This window comes from Gobius niger (genome assembly GCF_951799975.1).
Source record: "Gobius niger genome assembly, chromosome: 11".
NCBI classification, from domain to species: Eukaryota; Metazoa; Chordata; class Actinopteri; order Gobiiformes; family Gobiidae; genus Gobius; species Gobius niger.
Window position 1 is genome coordinate 28631577 of NC_136862.1, and position 18217 is coordinate 28649793.

Here is an 18217-nt window from a genome sequence, read left to right on the forward strand (position 1 = left end):
GGGCTAGATATTAACTACAGTATATTAACCGAATGCTCAAATTCAGTCCATCATTTCTGTTTTTCAAAGAGTGAAAGAATTTGACATCCTTAAAAAAAGGTTTGAATTTACAGAGCACCTCATGAATACGAAACACTGCAGGTGAATGGAGAAAAAAATAACATGTTTAGAGATATCAGTTTGGGCATTGGGAGAAAAAATGACAAAAACTGCCAATGTTTTCAACGACCAAATATTATGAATGGACGGCACGTAAGTTTTTGAATAAGCTTGTTATTAATAAAAAAAGAAAATCTTGAAAAAAATTGAAAATTCGGCTTGTTATTTGAAGTTCAAATTGGAATAAATCAGGCAAGGAATTAGATATTTCAAATCTTGCTTGTATATCTCAGGGCGTAGCGCGGCCATGTTGTCGTGATTTACTGGACAATCTGACGCAAAGTCGATAAAACGTTTTTAGATAAACTTGCTGAAGGCTGGTTTTAGTCTGTTCTCCTACTTTGTCATTCAAACTAAGATGTTAAGGGAAGAAAACTATCCAAAAATCTAACCACAGCATCAAAAAACAAAGTTTTCACCTGCCGTGTCTCGCGTTAAGTGGTGCTTTTATACAAAACAAAAGCCTTAGAGAGAAACAGGGATCCTTAGTTTTCCGTTCACTGTTCAGGACGACATGTGAAAGCGCTGAGAGTAAATACTGTTGGTGGAATAGCGCTTTATAAATTAAGACCATTTCCCACATACCTAATAAATGCAGCATTTGCAACAAAAGAAAACACACAAAATAAATGTACAATTTCAAATACGTGGCATCAAAACAATAACCAAAGTGGAGCTTGTTCAACATTATTTTCGGAATTTTGTGCAATATACAAATATGTGACACAAATGATCAGTAACAAAGCACATCAATTACAACATGGTTTGTCTGTACGTCTTTTCCTCAAGTTCTTCATTTTCTTCATTTCTTATTTTCTTCCTGAAAGATCAATCAGTGAAACAGAGTTAATGACAGTCATTGTGGTCATATTCTGTCCCTAAATGTTGACTTGAAAGTAATAATTAAATAAATTACCCGCAGATCGGTTGAATTTCTGATATGGTTTCAGGTAAAGGTTTGCCAAACCTTTCCGGTAGCAGCAGACATGTAAGTGCGCCAATGATAGCCAAACCTCCCATAATGATGTAAGGTAGGGCCTTGTAGACTTGACCTTAAGATGGAGGAAAAAGAGAAGTTAAACATAACTGAGACCATTACTGTGGCCTTTTGGTGATCTGGACACTCCTGCACTTCAAAGGTTAAAATGAGTTGTGCTTTAAGCATTAGTCATCTTAATCGAAATGCTGAACAGCTGCAGATGTGCAGCTCGGATTGAAACTTTGGCTGTGTCACAGAAAATATGGGTGTGCCATATATATATATATATATGGCATTTTCTAACAAAGCACAATAAAGTTACATTTGGCAAATATTAATGCTAAATGTGTATGAACTCGGTGAGGCTACAACTGCTCAATTTACTCAAACTCAGAGAGCAGCCCTTCCCTCTCACCGTTCCGACACCAGGGGGACACCCTCCCCCTGATGTCCCCTCTTCAGGCTGACTGCTCCCATGTCTGAAGCCTCTAATCAGGGCTCACTCTGATCAGTCCGACGGCTCGTTCAACAAGGCCATTTTGAAAGCGGTAAAAACAGGAGTTTAATCACTTGTCACCGCTCTCGATTCACCGTCGGAAATTTCACATCCTCCCCCCCTTTGTGGTCACCTTCCCTTCATTTCTTGCCCCAAAATAAGGCAGTTTACGCTAAATAGTCACAGCTACAGACTATTGAAAGGTTAGACTTTTCTGGTGCGCACTCGTGTAATTTTAAACAAAATGCTTAATTTTTTATATTTTTAAACTCCATGTAGTCCCTTTAATATGTCAGGTCTGGGGCCAGAAGTGGCAAAGTCTATGTTAAGAAACAGTATACATTGTTGTTGATATCTATAAAAGACAGAAGGGTGCCAATGTTGCGTGTGGGCACATTAAATGCTTTTATAATCTCCTTGTTGTGGTCAAAGATTGCTCGGTGAGGGCAGATCGCTGATTCATAGCTGACAGTGCAGTAATGCTTAACTCACCCAGGTAAATGATGAAGGGAGAGATGATTGTTCCAAGGCGGGCAGCCATAGAACAGCAGCCCATGCCCGTGTTCCTGATGACTGTGGGGAAGAGCTCGGAGGAAACGGTGTAGACGATGCAAAAGGCGGCGGTGAAGCCAAACTTCCCCAGCATCTCCAGGAAAACTCCAATGGCTGGCTGGTCTGCAACAGATGACGAAATCCCACACAATGATGAAAAAATGTGTACGGTTATCATGACCCATTGTGAATCAGTTACCCAATCGTTTCAGTCACACGAGTCTGCTGGCTAGAGTGCGCTTTTATTATTTAACACGGTCTTAATTCGCTTTTTAACCATTATACTTGTTGCCACACGTCTTGGGTATAATTTTATTCTCTTCTTTTAAAGCAGTACTAAGTAACCACAGAGGCGTCCCATTTGTACCTGAACTCGATGATCTTGTCACATTTTATGTATTGTATATCGAGTTGGTCACAGGGCCTCTTGAATCATTATATAAATATGCACTCAAGATCCATGATAAGAAACCCAGGCGTTATCACCATTGTCAAATACTAAATAAGTCTGGAACTCTGAATTTTACAAACCTAATATTCTACTCTAATGTTTGCTTGCTTTTTAAAATTATCCATGGAGTCACTGCACCCCCTCTGAGAAAATGTATAACTTTATGTACTGATAAAATGACTCGAACGACTCGATCCACTTCGCTAAATCTGCCTTCTCTGTGATCGGGTCAGTGGAACACACTGCCAACAGAGATTATTGCAAGTACGACATTCAAAAGTTTTGCGCATTTGACTAAAAAATTGCTTCTAGAAAAACAAACTTGCTCATGACCTGTAACGTCATGTGGGAGCGACCGTTCACCTAGAAAAAGGACCGGTGCAAAATGTTCTCATGTTCCAATCTTGTTTAAATTAAATGTATGTTTTTAATGATGTCGAAATGTATAAATCCATGGTCAAGTATTCATCTACATTTAAAACCACATTTGTGCTGTAACATCAACCTGTCCAGGGACTACAGGAGGAAATTAGCATCTTTGCTATAACCTGGCACAATGCATCTTTCCTTTTGGTCAATGTTAAATTGTGCACTGTCCCTGTCTAAATAAAAACCATACCGTACCAACGTGTTTACCTTAATAAATCCTTTCCGTAGTCCCTGTGGGGGTAATACAAGTGTTTATGGGATGATTGGAGGGTCTTTCATCTCCCCCTGGTGTCTCTGGACAGAAAACCATGTTTGCAACTTGACTGCCACCGGACCGGAGTCACCAATACACACTAATGGAATCACGAAGAAGAAGCTAACATGCTAACGGGCAAAGCTAACTGCGGGCTAGCGTCACTTTAAACAGTATTTACAGCCAAGTTTGAGTGAAAATAATATTTCCATTGTATAATTGGATGCACAATATCCCTCTCTCCCTTCGCCTTTCCTGTCAGCGTAGTATTTACTCTTCGAGACAATTAATAAATTAAAAAATCGTAACTTGCTACGACACCTGCAGTTGCATTTATGGCCTCTAGGGGCAAGAGTTACTTAGTACTGCTTTAAGTGAACCAAGACTTTTTAGACAATTAGACAACACATCTGCCAGCGACGGCCATCTTCTCAACATGTCTGAGGGAGTAACCCGAACACCTCCCTGTGAATGCTGACGGATATATCAGTGAGAAATTATCTTTCTGCAGGACAAGATTTTTGCCTAAGAGATGGAAAAAGGGCGTCACATTTCCTTCTGGAATCTCTTGTTTGTAACGCGAGGCATGTAACAGTGTTTTTAGCTACTAATAATTTCTTGCTCCTAATTTATACAGTGAGCGGAAGCTACTTGTCTAGAAGAATGTGCATAACCCTTATCGTCTGGACATGGGGCATGGACAGTCCATTGTGCATCAGCACAGCGCCACCTACTGCTCTGGAGTGTGCCTCATAAGACTCTGAACATGGATGCTACAAGTCTACTGGTGGTTATGAAGTGATCGTGACTCACTGAATGGAATAAGGTGAACGCAGAGGATCATAACTCCGCCGACGAAGAGCGTGGAGGACTGGCAGATGCGTCTGCCCAGGAACTTGAGCATGATCAGAGCGATGGTGTACGCCGGGACCTCAGTTACAGCCGACAGGAAGCAGTTGAGGTATTTGTCGCCGTGGAGGTTGGACGTGTTCAGAGTTAGCGCGTAGTAGCTCAGTGTTGTGATAATCCTGAGGAAGAAACAAGAAAAACTGAAAATCTCCCACACACTCTGAAAGATAGGATAGAACATGCACTATACTGCTGTAAAAAGAAGGCACAACAAAAACAAAGCTGGGTTGTTATAATTTGTCATGCATTCAAGCCTGGTGTTTGAGGACTCACCATAAAGTGCTACACAGTAAAGTCGTAAAGAACAAGTTGCAGTTTTGGACTATGGCGAGGACGTTGTATTTCTGGTCCTTCTTGTTTAAAGTATCTTCAATCTGAAATAAAATAACAAAAGGAGTTAAGGAATCCACAGTAAGGCTCACAGGCGAGTGTCAGGTGACTTCAGTGTGGATCCTCGTTCTTTCCCTGAGATAGTAGTGTTGTCTTCAAAGATATACCCTACAAACTGTAGCTCAAGATTACATTGTAGGCAGCTACAGTCACTAGCATGTTAAAAACATTGTGTCAGGAGCAAAGCATTCATTGGAGGATACGGTAAATTCTTTGCTTCTGTGAGCCGTTAGCTTCAAGACAAAAGCTAATGGCTATTGGCTAATGGCTAACACTAAATAGTAACTAATAGCACCAAGATTTTGAACGAGCCAAGCTCAAAAGTTTGGGGTCCCCCAGGCCAATTCTACAATTTCTTTAATCAACCGTTTTCAGTTCAATAAGCTTTGGAATGGGGTGTGACAATGACTTACAGTGAGAGTACTTGTTGTGACACGATTGACCTCAACCGTTCTCCTGCAGAGGTGTTGTGAGGTAGACATCAGAGCTGATTTGAATCTTGTTTATCTTAGAGGTAGCAGATTCGTAATGAAAACCGCCATCAGCCCTCAAAATGCTTCAAAGTGAGCTATGGGGTGCCTCGAGGGTCTGTGCTCGAGCCAATCCTGTTCTGCCATAGCATGAACATGACAAACCATTATATTCATTTTCACTGCTATGCGAACGATACACAGGTGTATTTATGTGTAAGAGACATTTAAACCTGGATGACAATGAACTATCTCCATCTCAACACAGATAAAACAAAGAATGAGACTCTCTGCCGAGCAAATTCACCCTGCATGATGTCAAGGTATACTTTGTCCCTGTAGGGAAATTGACCTATCCTTTGATGTTGCTTGGCCAGTAAACAACCGCAGTTCTGCGCCTCCAGATGTCGAGCCAGCAAATGGTCAGCATCACCACCTGACTGCGGGATTAGCCTATTATGCATGTTTTTAGTGGTAGAGAAAACCATGGGGAGAACATGCAAGCTCTACACAGAAAGGTCCCGTCCCAGGATCGAACCCGGGACCTTCTTTGCTGTGAAGCAAAGAGCGCTAACAGTTGTGCCACCCAACACGGTTAGTGTCTCTTCTAGTTCTACTGTAAGAAACCCTGGAGTCTTATTTGTCTAAGATCTCTCTACTAAAGCACATGCAGCGTAAACCAGGCCTCTAATGTGTTTTCCCACTTCCAAAACCTGGCTCAAATAACAATCTCTTACCTAAAAGCAACTGGAAATCATGTTCATACTTTTTGGTTCCTCAAAGTTGGACTATGACTGCCGGCCGCGTGTCCAAAAAGTTCTCAAAAAAGCTTTTAACTGGGTAAAAATATGGCTGCAAGTTTATTACCAAGAATAAGCAGAGAAGAGAGCACAGTCTTGGAATTCAATTTAAAATCTTCACTTGCAAGTCCATCAATGTTACGACTCCAATTAATCACAATCAATCTATTGATCATCTATCTATCTCAAAGACACTGTAGTGCCTGTTATGCGAACGTTGTAAATAAATGATCAGGTTCTCACCTCTGCTTTTGTGAAAATCGCCTGTGGAACTTGAACTTTATTACATTTTGCAGCATATCTCAATATGGCCTCCGCCTCCTCCACTCTTCCCTGAGAGAGCAGCCAGCGAGGGGACTCTGGGACCAACCTGGGCACACCATCACAACACTAGTAATACACTCACAATTGGATTGTTTTATTGGTTTGGTACAAGAGGAATCAAGCTGTGGAGTAAAACCAAGCTGAGACATTTGTTTTTTTCCAACCTACTCTCACTTGTCTGTGCAACATGGCGGTTGGGAGGTTAACAACCAGGCGGGTCTGACAGCTCAGGAGCAGCTGAAAATGTGTCCTCCGCATTTGATCCCAGGTAAATTTCCCAATGGGACAATAAAGCACACTTTCCCCATAAAAACCTTGCCTTTTCCTCTCAAGCCATTCATTTAAATGCATTTTCTTTCCCCCCCAACATCTCGCTGTTCTTAAACTCTTGCTGCATCTCACTCTTCATCTAGTTTCCATTTTCTTTGCCCTCTCTCCCCACATAGTCTATGTTAAGAATTATTGTACAAATTGTACACTGTGCCATAAAGGTATTAAATGGATGGTATTGTGTCTCGGGTCACTTTGAATCACTGACATCAATCTCAGAGCCCTGTGATAATTAGATGTCAGGTGAGCCCAGTTAAAAACTCACAACTACTGAAAAAGGACGTTCCACATTATTAAGCAGACCAACATTTTCAAGCAACATAGCAAAGAAAAAGGATCTCTCTGCTGATGGAAAGCGTGAAACCTTCGATATTTCATGAAAGATCAAGCATTGAGCATAAGAGATTTGTGATTGATTCAGAGCACACATGGGTTTGTGAAGATAAAGGCACAATGAGGATGTTTTTTGAAGCTGTTTCTGTTCAGTTTAGGGGAGGCCGGGCAGATGGTTTATACACAACTACGAGCCTCTGGAGGGTCCTACACCTTGATGTTCAGGAGACTCCAGCGGCACCAGCAGCTTCAAATACCTGTTTGCTGCTTTGTAGCAGCTGTTCTCTTAATCTGATGGATTTGACTGGCAGAAACCGTCCTCATTGCGCCTTTATCTGCACAAACCCATGTGTGCTCTGATTGATTCAGCCACAAATCTCTTAAATGTGCGATGATTACGCTTAATCTTTTGTGAAATATTTAAGGTTTTCATACCTAGTCCAAGGCATTCAACTATTTCACGCTTTTCATCAGCAGAAAGATCTTTTTTCTTTCCCTTATTGCTTGAAAATGGTGATCTGCTTGTAGAACGTCCTTTATCAGTAGTTTTTCCCTTAACTCGTCTTACCTTAGCTGTCTGGCAGTTGTGGCAGTTGCCATAAAAATCACAAAAACATCTTTAGTGATACTACGTCTGTTACTACAAATGTGCAGTTTTGGCTCATTTGCATCATTGCATTATACGGATTCTCTCCATATGAATGAATGTTGAAGCCAGTCCCTATATGAAAGTATGGCACAGAATGGCATGTCCCATTTCAGGGCATTTATAGAATTTCAGTATTCCCTCTATCCACTCAGAGGTCTCGTTTACATGCTAATTGTTATGGAAAGGCAAACAGGTGCATTCTGTATGGACTTCTAACTAGGCGCTGACATTACGCAAATGTGGTAGATGGCTTGAAAACAGCCCAAAACTTTTGGATCATGATGCTGTCGATAAAACAGTGCAGAATTCCTGACTTCCGAATGATGGGCTCGACCAAGGTTTAGGCGAGAGGGTGGATGTTGGGATAGAAACATGACAGACGAATGCGCTCCATATACGAGGTCACATGCTGCGCTAACGTTTTAGAGCAGCATATTCCGACATGCACACTCTGTTTTATGAAATGGGGGCAATTCAGAGAAAGCTCATTCTGAAACATTTCCGGGGGTTTGCTAACTGTACACACACACACGTGAGGATCAAACATCATTCCTCCTTATCAGGGTGACTAAACGAACACATCATAAAATCGTAAACTCTTACCACCACAGCGGGAGATACAGGATTGAGCTGGCCGCCATGGGGATCAGTAACATTCTCCAGCTCCGGAACAAATAAGCCGCTAAAGGTAACGCCATGTACCCCAGTGCCGCGGGCATGAAGATCCCCAGAGACGAGAACACCACGCGGGCTTTGGGATTCAAAACCTCTGTTCCTGTGGGGAAAAAAGAAGATTTCACAATAATTATTGTTAGAGAATTAACAATGGTGTTCAAGAGGATAGATGAAAAATAGGCAGCAGTCTGGATGTCTTATACAGGAGATGTTTATTTACCATCAGTACGGGACCCGGAGACATGAACTCGAGACATTGCACTAGTCCTACCATTCAAGTCTGTCCATGCTTCCACAGAAAAGGGATAAATACCCTCTCAGAGCTTCATACGGATACGCAACCACACATTCAGTGGCTGAGAGTGGCGATCTAATGTTATCCTCTATCAGTTATGTTTGAGTAAACTTTCCAACCTGCGAAAACATGTCATTTCCGATTTGCGACACTTTGCACGATCAACATTTGCTCGTTCCTGGGACACATGCAAAATTTCTTATTTAGTTCAACAAGCTGATAGTATTTGCCAAGCCAAAGCTAAAAGACAACTATGAAGGTAAGCTCTTACGCTATAGAGTCATTGATAAGAAAAATCACAGAGTCAAAATGCATTTAGGCAAAGGTAGATTGTCCCCATGCCACGCGGGTTTTGCCAGTGGGAAGGCTTATGCTCCCTAACTACCGGACACATGAACCACAGAGAAAAAGAGCAGACACGCTGTAGTTGGTTTTACATGCTGGTTTTATGTAAGACATTAAGTGGTTAAGTCAGGTGCATGAGTAACAGAGCTGGGTACTGTTGAGCAATACCAGTATGTTATTGGGGAGAAGGTTTCACTCCAAAAAACGACTTTATCTTAAGAGTCCAGGTTTTGAAACCTGTTTGTCCAGGGACACGGCAGGAAGTTACTTGGTCGTTTCACTTGAAATAAATGATACAAATTTACAAGAAAACATTGTTCCTTTAGGTCTTGTGGACAGTGGTAGTCTGTGTGCCCTCTGTGTCAAGGGTGTTGCAGTTTATTTAGAAAGAAATCACTTAAGATTGCTATTTGTAAGTAAAAGACAATGTTGCATTCAAGATTCTCCCAAAACTACACATTTTGCAGCAAATTTTTCAAAAGTTCCGTTTGAACTATTTCAGGTTGGGGAAAAAAGAGCAAAGTTCCCCCTGCTAGGTCCTCGAGTACCCCCAGGGGTGCCCTATGCATCGTTGAGGTATCAATATTGTAAACCAAGTATCGTTGAAGTACCGGTTTATACCCAGTCCGAGTGATAGTTACACTCTGGCAATGGGTTGAATTCACGGTAAACAGATTACTAACCACTAAGAGCTCCAACTACCTTAAGGAAAAATCAGATAACATGCATCCCCCATAACTTACAATTGCTTATGTAAATAGTACCGTTTACAACCCCCCCTTCATAAACCTTTGTGAATAATACTGTATGTCCCGGGTCAGGTGAATCGTGCATAGCTTACCTAGCACGAAGCCGATGATGTAGTTGGAGAATTGGCCCGCTCCGACGAAGAAGAAGATGACGGTGAAGAGTTCCCAGCTTGGAGAGAAGATCTGCGCCGTCACAGTCACGGTCTGAAACAACATCATCAGGAACAGGGATGGCTTCCTTCCCCATCTGCGCAACACAACAACCCAATGACCATCTGTGACCACACGATTGTACAGAGGAGCAAAGTAACCTGACTATAAAGTGCTTGTACTGTAACTTATACAACATGAAAGTCGGCCAAATCCTTTTTACTGCAGAAAGGTTTCACTTGTGTTGCCTGCTCTGCTGTTGTGGTGATTCTCGTGTACGTTCAGGGTAAATATGTGTCAGATTGACTGAAATGATCCTGTTCTTTTCACAATCGAAATCAGGTCCGATTAGGTCATGAACGTCACTTTACTAGTATGGACAGTCCTTAAAAACGCATTTCTCTCTACTGTGAGCCTGTTCTCTACTGTGAGCCTGTTCTCTACTGTGAGCCTGTTCTCTACTGTGAGCCTGTTCTCTACTGTGAGCCTGTTCTCTACTGTGAGCCTGTTCTCTACTGTGAGCCTGTTCTCTACTGTGAGCCTGTTCTCTACTGTGAGCCTGTTCTCTACTGTGAGCCTGTTCTCTACTGTGAGCCTGTTCTCTACTGTGAGCCTGTTCTCTACTGTGAGCCTGTTCTCTACTGTGAGCCTGTTCTCTACTGTGAGCATGTTCTCTACTGTGAGCCTGTTCTCTACTGTGAACATGTTCTCTACTGTGAGCCTGTTCTCTACTGTGAACATGTTCTCTACTGTGAGCCTGTTCTCTACTGTGAGCATGTTCTCTACTGTGAGCCTGTTCTCTACTGTGAACATGTTCTCTACTGTGAGCCTGTTCTCTACTGTGAGCCTGTTCTCTACTGTGAGCCTGTTCTCTACTGTGAACATGTTCTCTACTGTGAACATGTTCTCTACTGTGAGCCTGTTCTCTACTGTGAGCATGTTCTCTACTGTGAGCCTGTTCTCTACTGTGAGCCTGTTCTCTACTGTGAGCCTGTTCTCTACTGTGAACATGTTCTCTACTGTGAACATGTTCTCTACTGTGAGCCTGTTCTCTACTGTGAGCATGTTCTCTACTGTGAGCCTGTTCTCTACTGTGAACATGTTCTCTACTGTGAGCCTGTTCTGTACTGTGAGCCTGTTCTCTACTGTGAACATGTTCTCTACTGTGAACCTGTTCTCTACTGTGAGCATGTTCTCTACTGTGAGCCTGTTCTCTACTGTGAGCCTGTTCTCTACTGTGAACATGTTCTCTACTGTGAGCCTGTTCTGTACTGTGAGCCTGTTCTCTACTGTGAGCCTGTTCTCTACTGTGAGCCTGTTCTCTACTGTGAGCCTGTTCTCTACTGTGAGCCTGTTCTCGGGTGCGTACCGATGTTCCCCGGGTCCGATGTTCCCCCACTTGTATTGACGGGGGAACATCGGTACCTCGCATATTAAAAAGTCCCGATGTTCCCCGGGTCCGATGTTCCCCGTCAATACAAGTGCCAACGCTGCATGCGATCAGACTTACGCACAGGCATAATGCAGCGCTCTTCATTCATCAGGCAAAACGTAAAACAATCATCAGCAAATATAAGTAGGCTACTCATGCCCCAACACTACGTTAGCCTGTAGTGTTCTCTGGAGCCGGTCACAGCGGAGGGTGCAAGCAGGGATGACATGTCGAGGCACAAGGAACTGGTACACGATGCAACATCTGCACAGAGACAGCCAGATGTGCGCGTCCTGCAGACAGAGGTGCAGACCGCGCAGATGTTTCTGTCCTGGGAGAGGCAGTGAACACTGAATGATCAGGACCGTGGGGTGGGCTTGGACAAAATTGGGTGTTCACAGGTCCACCTGCGGTGCCGCGTAATTGTGCCATAAGCCCCGATCACTTTTCCTTTGCTGCGCTTCCTCAGCGTTCTCATTGAATATAGGCTATGGATCGTTTTTATGTCAAAAAACAGCGGCGCAAATACAGTTCAACGTCATTCAGTGTCAGTGGCCTCAGTGGTGCCTCTCGGAGCGTCTGATGGCCAAAGCACAGTGCGTAATGCGCGCATGACAGGCGGCGGCACTGGGAGAGGAGTGAGGACGCAATGCATGTTGCCCCATTCGTAAAAAGACCCCTAATTTAATGTGTATAAGGCTGGAGTGCAGCCATCAGAAAAGACTTGCTGAGAGTTAGGAGCGGCTATGGCACGAGCCGCTGCACTTGGCTCTCCGCACGCCGCGTGATGGACTACGCTGGGGCTCACGGACAATCACAAGAAAAAAACATGGATTTACGCACGATCGAGCTACAACAACGAACCAGTCAAGCAGGTTTGCGAGGATAAACGGGGGGAGATCTGTTTACAAAAACAAAAGCAGCTGTGGGTGAGTTTGGTGTTGCTAAACTGCGACACGTTCTTATTCTGAGGTTGTACAAAAATGTTGTAGGCTATTACAATGCGAGATCAACAAGACTTATAGTATGTTATAAAGTAGCCTAATCAGTAGGCTAGTTATGAGCGAAACCAGGCCGCTCGTTGCTCCATTATCCGTGCGTACAGGGCCGCTCTGTGCCAAGCGGTGAAGAGAGAGGCGGGGGGCGCGTTCACTGCTTGCATCGGTCGGGGAACACGGGGCCCTCCGGCGTTCGGAGGCAGGGGAACATCGGACCCGGGGAACATCGGGCCGACCCCCAATAGAAGCTACCACTATAGAGCATGGTGTGAAGGAATAATGACGACAGTGTGGCGCTTTGAGAAACTCGGTAACACAGACTTGTAAAGCGCAATACAAGAGTGACACCAGGCTGCAGAGAAAAGGAACAACAGCGCCGTCCGTTTTTGTACGAGGACGTTGCTGTCAGACAGGCTTTTAAAATCCTGAATGACCCTTCTCATGTTTCATCTCCAGAGCCTGTTGCCCTCTGCAGAGGTCAGAACAACGGCTTCAATGCTGCAAGTCCTCCTTTATTCCCACTGCCCTATCGAACGCTGTAATTTTTATTGTATACGTTACGCGGCAGCGCCTGCACTACGTGCCCAGAGCCCAGCGGTGCAATCAAGTTAATCTTATCTTAATTGTCTGTCACTGATTTGTTTATGAGTCTGAGTTTTAGTGCAGTTGCTATTGTGACACGTAGAAAGCAGCAGATGATCTCATATTAAGGCGAGACACTTCAGGTGAATATATAAGGAAACGTTTTAAATTCATAGATCAATCAATTTTAAACTTATGAAAATAAGGCCCAAAACATCTGTCAGTTTTAAATGTATGGTTTCATTTTGTTGACATATTAGTTACAAAGATCTTTTGGGGGGATGTTGGATATCTTCTTTAGTTTCAAGTTTTTAGTGGAAAACTTAAAAAAAATATATAATATACAGTGAGGAAAAAAAGTATTTGGCCGAAATCCAACAGAATGTCTATGGGGAACTGACCAAATACTTTTCTTCCCCACTGTATATATAATAAAACTTTTTTTTAAATTTTTTTTTACTCAAAGCAGGTTTGGAATCGGATATTACAAATTCCTTCCAGGTGAAAGTTTATATGTTAAGAGACCAAATTGGCTCAAAGAATTGAAGAATTTTGCTTGTAGTGTCTCCCCTTCAAGGGACTATGCAGAGTTTAAAATGTCAAAATTATGTATTTTCATGGAATCAGCCATGTCTTTATGTGTAGAATGAGCTCAGACTTGTTCACCACAACTGCCTCTAAAATCCTGCACTGAGGAAAAAGATCCTCTCGGTTCAGGCGGGAGTTAAGAGGTTGACACTTGTTGCTGAAACGTGTGCAGTGTCCTTTACAATCTTTAACTTCAGCAATAGTCAGTAGCTTTTCTTAAAATGTTACTTTTTGCTCCTCCTCTTTGAAAGTGTCATGATTTGCCCAAACCTGTCAGAAATCTGCCCCGAAAAGAAGGATCCCACCAGGATGCCCACATAGTTGATGGAGGTGGCCAGTGGGAGCTTGTAGGAATCGTCACACACCAGGTCCCACTGCAGAGAGGGAACAAAAACAAACAAAAAGGGCTTTTACTTTATGCATTTATTTATTTTGACTGTCTTTGTGGGGAGAACATATGCAAACTCCGCACAGAAGGTCCTTCTCCTTGTTGTGAGGTCATCTATCTCTCTTCCTGTGACTTCAATGGTCAGACCAGCCCCTGTGTCTGGAGTTCACTCACTGTCACTGTGAGAAGAATTTTGTTTCAGGACTGCCCTCCCTCCCTCCCTCCCTCACTCACTCTCTCATCGCCTCAAACAGCTCAGTGTCTTTTTCACTAAAACTGGAATATCAGGTTTGAAATCTAGGAGTGAACATTTGCAGGTCGGTTTACAAAGACAGCCATATTAGTCCAGTGCTCAGGTCTCTGCACTGGGCTCCTGTCGCTCAGAGAAAAGGTTTTTAACCCCTTAACTCCCACCTAAACCGAGCACATTATCTCCAATTTGGCTTTACCCCAGTCCAAAAGCTTCTGGAAAAAAGGTATGAAAAAGCAACAAAACTGAGACGAAAACAGTGATGGAAATGTGACAAAAAAGTGTTTTCTCACTTTTTCATCCACGAAAAATGGATGAAAAAGTGGCCAAAATGTCACAAAAATGTCACAAGAAAGTGACAAAAAATGGACGAAAAAATGAAAAAAATGTGAAAAAAATGACAAAAAAAATACAAAAATTTGATAAAAAATTAACGAAAAAAATTGACAAAAAAATGAAAAAAAAAGAAAGAAAAAAATGACAAAAAAGTTACAAAAACGAGTTGAATGCCCAACAAAAAAATGATGGAAAAAAATCTGATAACGTGAGGACAAAGATCCTCTCGGTTCAGGCGGGAGTTAAGAGGTTAAAACACGCGTATGACACTGTAAGTACTACACTGTATCTGCACGCTTTGCTTTAAGTTGAAGGAACTGATGATCGTGTACGTAAAGGCTTCTTGAATCGTGAATGAATGGCGCTCTGGAAATGCCTCAACTTGCCGTTTCTCTCGTCAGACTTTACTCATAACTCATGGCAGACGGTTTAGCCGCAGGGCCTGAGTGTGATAGTTCACCTGCCAGTCACAGCACATGGCTCGCCTGCAGCACCACTGAGAGTGAAAGGTTAATGACTTCTTCACACCGACAGTGTTAGCGGGACTAATCTACGTGTTTGTCTCTTGCAGGTTCGACTACTGTAACGACCTGCTCACCGTCAAGACAGTCGCAGCGCGTTCAAGACAGCTGCACGCCCACATGAGCCCGGTGCTCAGGCCTCTGCACTGGCTTCTCTAACCTCTCGTGTAATACCCAACATCCCCTGGAGCCGCCACCTTAAGGTGGTGGAGGGGTTTGAGCGCCCGAATGATCCTGGAGCTCTGTTGTCGGGGGCTTCGTGTCCCTGGTAGTGTCTCCCAGGGCAAACAGGTCCTCGGTGACGGGTCAGACAAAGAGCGGTTAAGAAGCCCCTTGTGATAGACCAACAGGCCCAGTTTGAATCGTGAGGCCGTCCCTCTGTGGACCCACCACCTGCAGGAGGAGCCATGAGGGGGCTGGTGCAATGTGATCTGGGCAACTCCAACAGCTGCTCCCCATGACCCGGCAACGGACAAGTGGAAGAAAATGGATGGATGGATAGATAATATCCAACATGACGTTTTCATTTAAAATTCAAAGCTAAATCTTGCTGGTTTATGAAACGGCCTGGAGAGGCGTTTCACTGCCTTCACCGTTTGAAGAAACGACTTCACGGTGAGCAAAGCAAATGTCAAGGCTGATGGTCCACGTGGTTCAGTCAGTTTATGAATATGCTCCTGTACATATGAAGCTCCTGTACAGTGTCTTGTTGGACAGTGTGTATCATGGGGCTCTGCGCTTCATAACCAACTGTCGACCTCTTCCTCACCACTGTTTGTTATACTCCAAAGTGAATTGGGTTGGACTTCAGGCTCGCCGACTTTCTCATTGGTATGTTTATATCTACAAGGCGCTTCTAGGCTGCCTTCTTATCTTGTCTTTTAAAAGTGAAGCAGAGTCAGCGTAGTCTTCGTTCTAATGACGCCTCGCACTATGTTGTGCCTGTTGTGCGACTGAACTGGGAAAGACGGCTTTCAGTTATTAGGCTCCATTTACACGGAACCTCCTGCAGAAGGACTTCAAAATCACTTCAAAATCATTATTTCTTTGAATAGTTTCAAGTCTCTTGTGATGTCAGTCCAGTCCAGATCATCGGTGTGTGAATGTTTTAACTAATGTTGTGTATGTTTTTAAATGTATGGAAACCAAGTGTTGCTCACCTCTTATCGCTTCCCCGGGTCTAATGTGTTACACTTGCTTCACTATCTGGACCCTCACTTTACGAGATAATGTTTGACTACGGCCGTTCATTTGGCACGTGTGTTATCGCGTCCTTTGACCTCGTCTGCAGGCTTGAGGAAAGTGAAGAGACGCTTTCTGTGCGACGGTGTTTTCCTTCCTGAACACAGGCTCACAAATGTTCAAATCCAGGCTGAAAAGAGGCCAGTTCAGCAGCATGTGGCACCGGTCGCACTTAATTTACGTTATTTACGTTCCTGACACACAGCAAACAACCCCCGCCTTAACCAAGCACCTTTTCTCCAGTTCAGTTTTACCCGAATCTAAAAGCTTCTTGACTGGAGACTTCACTTTGCAGCCAGGGTAGCACCTCATCTGAAAGTCCTAAGCTCTTTCCTTGTCTTTGTTGGCAAGTCTTTTGTGGCTTTATTACAGTTGCATTACGGCCAAAAAAAAATGAAATGCACCCAAAAAAAAAAAAAGACTTTTGTAGGTCTTAGCTCGAAAAGCTTTTCGAGTTGGGTAAAGCCAAACTGGAAATAAATGTTCTCGGTTACAGTAAGGGGTTAAATTTTCTGGAGTTTTACTAGTACTGTCGTTAACATTTTTATTTGAGGATTAGGAGTGAACTGCTCTTATCCTATTGGCAGTTTGACTTTCTTATTTCCAACCGGTCTGCAATGTCATCAAACAAGCAAAAAAAAAGAGCAAAAACCGCTCAGAACAAGAACAAACATTCTCAGTTCAAATGGCCTAAACCCATGCTTGGTATTTACTTTTTGCTGTGTGTCATTTAGAATTCTTGAGTAACTGTGACTCTTTCATTCGAGAGGATTAAGGATGAAGTTACTTTCTTAAAATCAAAGGAATGCAGAGTAAAAAACATATCACAAAATCTTAACACCTGAACGGAGCACATTTTCCCCAGGCTTGACCCAAATCTAAAAGGTTCTTGAAAAAAAAGTGATAAAATAGTGATCAAAACAAGAAGGAAAGGCAACAAAAAGTGAGAAAAGTATTGACAAAAGCCATAAAAATGCAATTGAAAGTATATTCTCTCAGTAAACCCAATGTCAAAGCTCTCTCCTCCACACCAGACTGTAACCACGGCACCGAACTTTAAAGTATTTCACGAGGGACCACTCTCACCTCTGTCACTATCGTGGACTGGTAGATCTCTTTGCTGTAGGTCCAGCCGTCGCGGCATTTCTCCAGGGGGATCTCGCTCACGTTCACGTGCACGTCGGGGATGAAGTTGCTCTGAGAGTAATTCTGCACCAGTTCGAGGTTGAGTCTGGAGCACGAGCTGCGCTTCGTGACCCCGTTCACCGTCTCCATCGGCAGCGTCACGTTCCTCCAGGCCTCGCTGATGTTGTGGTCGTCTGGGATGGTGCAGTGGTGAGGCGGCGTGTCCCCCACAAACACGATGAAAGTCCCGACAAAGCCATTTGGCAGGATGCTAATGGCCAGGGCCAGAAACACCCTTCTCTGGAACGCCCCCCAGGACCCGAGGAAAGATGTTATGGTGTCATAGTCCCTAATCTCCTCATGTCCCATGTTTAGAAATGCAGCAAATGTGGTCTGGGAGCTGCGTCTGCCTCTTGGTTTAAAAGAAAGCAGATTATGTGAACTTTTTGGCGCACAGCCTTTATTATGAAATAGGCTCCTCCTCCCAGCTTCTCACAATCGGCATACATGCCGGAGGGCGGGCTGGTTACATGTGCAGCGGGGCCAGCAGAGCACATGGAAGGGGGTTGGTTTTAAGACGCAGCTGAACAATTGCACTGACATGTCAGATATGCCAGATTATCTCTGGTGGTGATAGCACTCTGCTTTTATCCTACTTGTGTGTGTTCAACATGCTCATTTCCACTGCAGCTTCACCTTCACTTCCATTTAAAAGAGCACACACGCAGAAAAGTGACGTTGTAATGGTGCATAACGGTGAAGCAGGAGAGTTTACAGCCTCTAATGCCAGTGTGACGCCTCATTTGAAAGTCAAGACCTTCTAGTTTCTAAAAATATGTGTGAGATCTGTCTGAGGCGACAGTGTATCACAAAAGTATTGTTGTTGCAACAACAGGTGACATAATTGTCTTTCACGAAGAAAGGCTTCAAACCCACATGATTTAGGACTCAGTACACGACAATACACTACACCAGGGGTCCGCCACTAAATCAGCTCGAGGTCCGAACACATGCAGT

The 18217-nt window shown here is 43.5% G+C and overlaps 2 protein-coding genes across 2 annotated transcripts in view; both read right to left on the reverse strand.

Annotated features, from left to right (window-relative positions):
- Positions 1-18217, reverse strand: part of LOC306970399 (protein sprouty homolog 3) — a 489858-nt gene that overhangs the window by 1530 nt on the left and 470111 nt on the right. The gene's annotated exons all lie outside the window — the stretch shown is intronic.
- LOC306970375 (organic cation/carnitine transporter 2-like) lies at positions 851-17614 on the reverse strand. The gene is made up of 10 exons (XM_079566337.1): positions 17162-17614; positions 13609-13712; positions 9681-9835; positions 8128-8299; positions 6132-6258; positions 4502-4602; positions 4133-4347; positions 2127-2309; positions 1076-1211; positions 851-979 (listed from the first exon to the last, which is right to left on the reverse strand). Exons 1-10 carry the CDS (start codon positions 17567-17569, stop codon positions 913-915), a joined length of 1668 nt encoding a protein of 555 aa, XP_079422463.1. The 5' UTR covers positions 17570-17614; the 3' UTR covers positions 851-912.

Bases quoted from the DNA above. Each gene is read 5' to 3' on its own strand.
- LOC306970375 (XM_079566337.1), bottom strand. From the start codon at position 17,569: ATGGGACATGAGGAGATTAGGGACTATGACACCATAACATCTTTCCTC. The intron at 8,300-9,680 runs GTAAGCTATGCA...TTTTCCCCACAG, and splicing joins CATCATCGGCTTCGTGCTAG to GAACAGAGGTTTTGAATCCC. The intron at 4,348-4,501 runs GTGAGTCCTCAA...TTTCTTCCTCAG, and splicing joins TTACTGTGTAGCACTTTATG to GATTATCACAACACTGAGCT.